Source organism: Contarinia nasturtii, unplaced genomic scaffold, assembly GCF_009176525.2.
Source record: "Contarinia nasturtii isolate CC-2019 unplaced genomic scaffold, AAFC_CNas_1.1 Cnas_scaffold_2608, whole genome shotgun sequence".
Classification (NCBI taxonomy): Eukaryota; Metazoa; Arthropoda; class Insecta; order Diptera; family Cecidomyiidae; genus Contarinia; species Contarinia nasturtii.
The window spans coordinates 1-3,171 of record NW_022199928.1 but is presented as its reverse complement, the minus strand read 5'-3'; the positions used below and the strand labels follow the sequence as shown (position 1 = coordinate 3,171).

The 3,171-nt window shown below is 45.3% G+C and overlaps 1 protein-coding gene across 1 annotated transcript; it reads right to left on the bottom strand.

Annotated features, from left to right (window-relative positions):
• Positions 1 to 8: 8 nt before the first annotated feature.
• LOC116348624 (linear gramicidin synthase subunit D-like) lies at positions 9 to 3,165 on the bottom strand (the record flags this gene model as incomplete). Its single annotated transcript, XM_031779675.1, has 1 exon — positions 9 to 3,165. A coding segment is annotated over exon 1 (3,103 nt), but the record flags the coding sequence as incomplete, so codon positions are not given.
• Positions 3,166 to 3,171: the final 6 nt, after the last annotated feature.

Here is a 3,171-nt window from a genome sequence, read left to right as displayed (position 1 = left end):
TAGTTGACGGGCATATGCTTCATCGTCCGGCGTTGGAAGTGCACGTCTGTCTAATTTGCCATTTGGTGTGAGTGGCAATGATGATAGACACACATATGCTGCTGGCACCATATAATCAGGCAATAGGGATGCCAGATATGTACGTAGATTGTTGGCGAGTGACGCATCTGAATCGGCCACTACATAGGCTACCAGACGGGTATCATTGTCAATTTCGTCCTTCCATGGCTGTACAACCGCTTCGCGCACCAAAGGATGTTCCACCAAACGGGCCTCAATTTCGCCGGGCTCAATTCGGAAACCACGGATTTTAACCTGTTGATCAGTGCGTCCCATATATACCATATTTCCATCAGGTAGATAGCGTGCCATATCACCAGTGCGGTACATGCGTGCTGTTGGATTTTCACTGAATGGATCGGACAAAAAGCGTTCCGCCGTAAGTTCAGGTCGGTTGAGGTAGCCACGGGCCACACCAGCGCCACCAATGTACAGTTCTCCTTCGGCTCCCAATGGGACCGGCTCTCCGTGTGGATCAAGCAAATAAACACAAAGATCTGGGAATGGACGTCCAATTGGATGAACATCATTCGAAATTTCAACTCGTCCGTGGATGGCACTTGGCGTTTCCGTAGTGCCATACATATTGATTAGTATAGTTTGACTATTGGCATTCTTTTCGCTCCAATTCTTTACAGTCATTTGATTTAACTCTTCACCACGGAAGAACACGAATCGAAGTCGATCAGACCTAGATCTAATATTTTTCGCCTGCAGAAACATTTTAAAAGCGGAGGGGGTTTGATTGAGTACAGTTATACCATTAGTACAGACCCATTCATAGAATTCGTGAGGAGAACGACTGATATTGTAAGGCACAATTGCCAGCTGGCCTCCATTAAATAGCGCGCCACACATCTCCCATACAGAAACGTCAAAGGAGAGTGAATGGAATAAACTCCACTTTTCCTGTTTATTAAAGCCAAATTTGTCATATGCCACATTCAAGAGACGTGTCCACTGCTGATGTTCAACCAAAATCCCTTTCGGTGTTCCAGTTGTGCCGGAGGTGTAGATCACATAAGCCAAATGTGCAGGAGTGAGTTCCAGTTTAAGTGGATCTGGGTTTTCAATCGGCAAGCCCAAAAGCGCGGTGTTGTCCAAATCCACTATTGAAAACTGATGGTCTCCAAGTGCATTTTGACCAGCAGAATCTGTTAATACACATATTGGTTTGGTTTCCTGCAGAATAATTTGAAACCTTTGACTTGAGTGGGCTGGATCAAGAGGTACATAAGCACCGCCGGCCTTTAAAATACCCAGAAGGGCAATAAGCATTTTAGTGCTGCGCTTTACGCAAAGTGCGATACGATCTTCTGGTCTGACGCCTTGTGCGAGCAGGTAATGTGCCAGCTGATTTGCCCGTGCATTTAATTCCGTATAGCTCAATGTTTCTCCTTCATACTCGATGGCAATTGCTTGTCCATCGCGCTCCACCTGCGCCTCGAATAACTCGTGAAGGCAACGAACAGGTGGATAATCTATCGTCGTTTTATTCCAGTCATGCAACAGCATCACCCGTTCTTCTGGTGGTATCACTGTCAATGTTCGTACAGATTTCTGTGGTGTTTGCGTTAATGCATCTACAAGCGAACTGAGGGTCTGTTGCATATAGGCACAGATTCGCCCTGCTGATAATGATGACACCACCTTAACTGTAAGATTCAGCGAGTTCTCATGGTCGTCCACTGACAAGGCTAACGGATAGTTTGTTCTGCCTCCACTACTGAGAATACTTATTCCAGGAATCGTTGCAGCGATCTGATTGGTTTTCTTTTTATGACGGTAATTCAACAGCGAAGTGAAAAGTGGTAGATTAGCTGGAACTCCACTACACCTTTGCGCCAAGGCAAGTGTTGCATGTTCGTGTTCCATCAGAGAACTCAACCTAGTATGGGTATGACGAGTAGCAGCCTCGACAGTCATCTTATCGATATTTATTCGCAATGGTAACGTATTAATTAACATACCCATGGCGCTATCGTTCCCTTCTCCGGACTGCAAACGGCCGAGTAACACAGTACCGAAGACCACTTTCTCATTTCCGCTGGCACTAGCGAGTACCTGTGCCCAGGCCAAATGACAAAGGCTGGCCAAGCTGACACGGAAATTACGTGCAAGAGAACGTAACTTATTATCAAGTTCCTGTGACAGCTTGAAATACGCTTCATCGAAATCGTTTCTGTCTTGTTGAACGTTACTTAGACCAAACGGTAGTGTCGGTGTGTCAATGTCGCCAAGCATTTCTTTGAAGAACTTGATATGCTCAGATTGACTAGCACCCAAACGGGCCTGGGCCACTATATTGCGGAAAGGTGTGGGCGTTGTCAACTGATCATATTGTTCATTGATTACGAACTGAATTTCGGAATTCAGTCTCTCTGCAGTAACATAGTCAAAAGTTATGTGGTGTATAAGTTTCGAAGCCAACCAACCGCCATCAGACATTGGTGTAGCTATTAGACGTATTAGCGGTGCTTGTGTCAGGTCTAGTTTGTAGTGACGCGGGTTGAAGCGGTTATTTAATTGTTCTAGAGCTGACTCATTGGTTTCATCTAGTATGACTTCGGAGAGTAAGAATGGAACATGGCGCAAGACAACTTGTGCCGGTTCACTAAGCCCTTCCCATATGAAGGCGGTTCGCAGAATATCATGTCGTTCAATTACCCGTTGCAGCGCGATTGCGTAGTTATCAAGTTTTTCACGATCACTAAATTGTAAATGACTCATTCTTAAGTATGGATCGCCTTGCTCGGCCATCAAATGCTGAAATAAGATTCCTTGCTGCAATGGTGCTAGCCCATAAATATCTTGAATATTCGCTATACCGCCTTCCACCTGTGCTACTAGAATATCAATTTCTTCCTGCAATAGATCGATAAGCGGCAACATTTCTGGAGTAATAACAGTGCTTTCGACGGCAATCAGATTGGGTGGAGTTCTGATCGCCACATGATGGCTCAGAGTCTCAGCTAGTACAGCCAATGAGGGTGCATCAAATACTTCCCGAACGTTGGTATCCAGTTCACTTTGTCGCAACTGTGATAGCATCTTTACGATTAGAAGAGAATGCCCGCCCAACGCAAAGAAATTGTCATTTCGACTGATTCG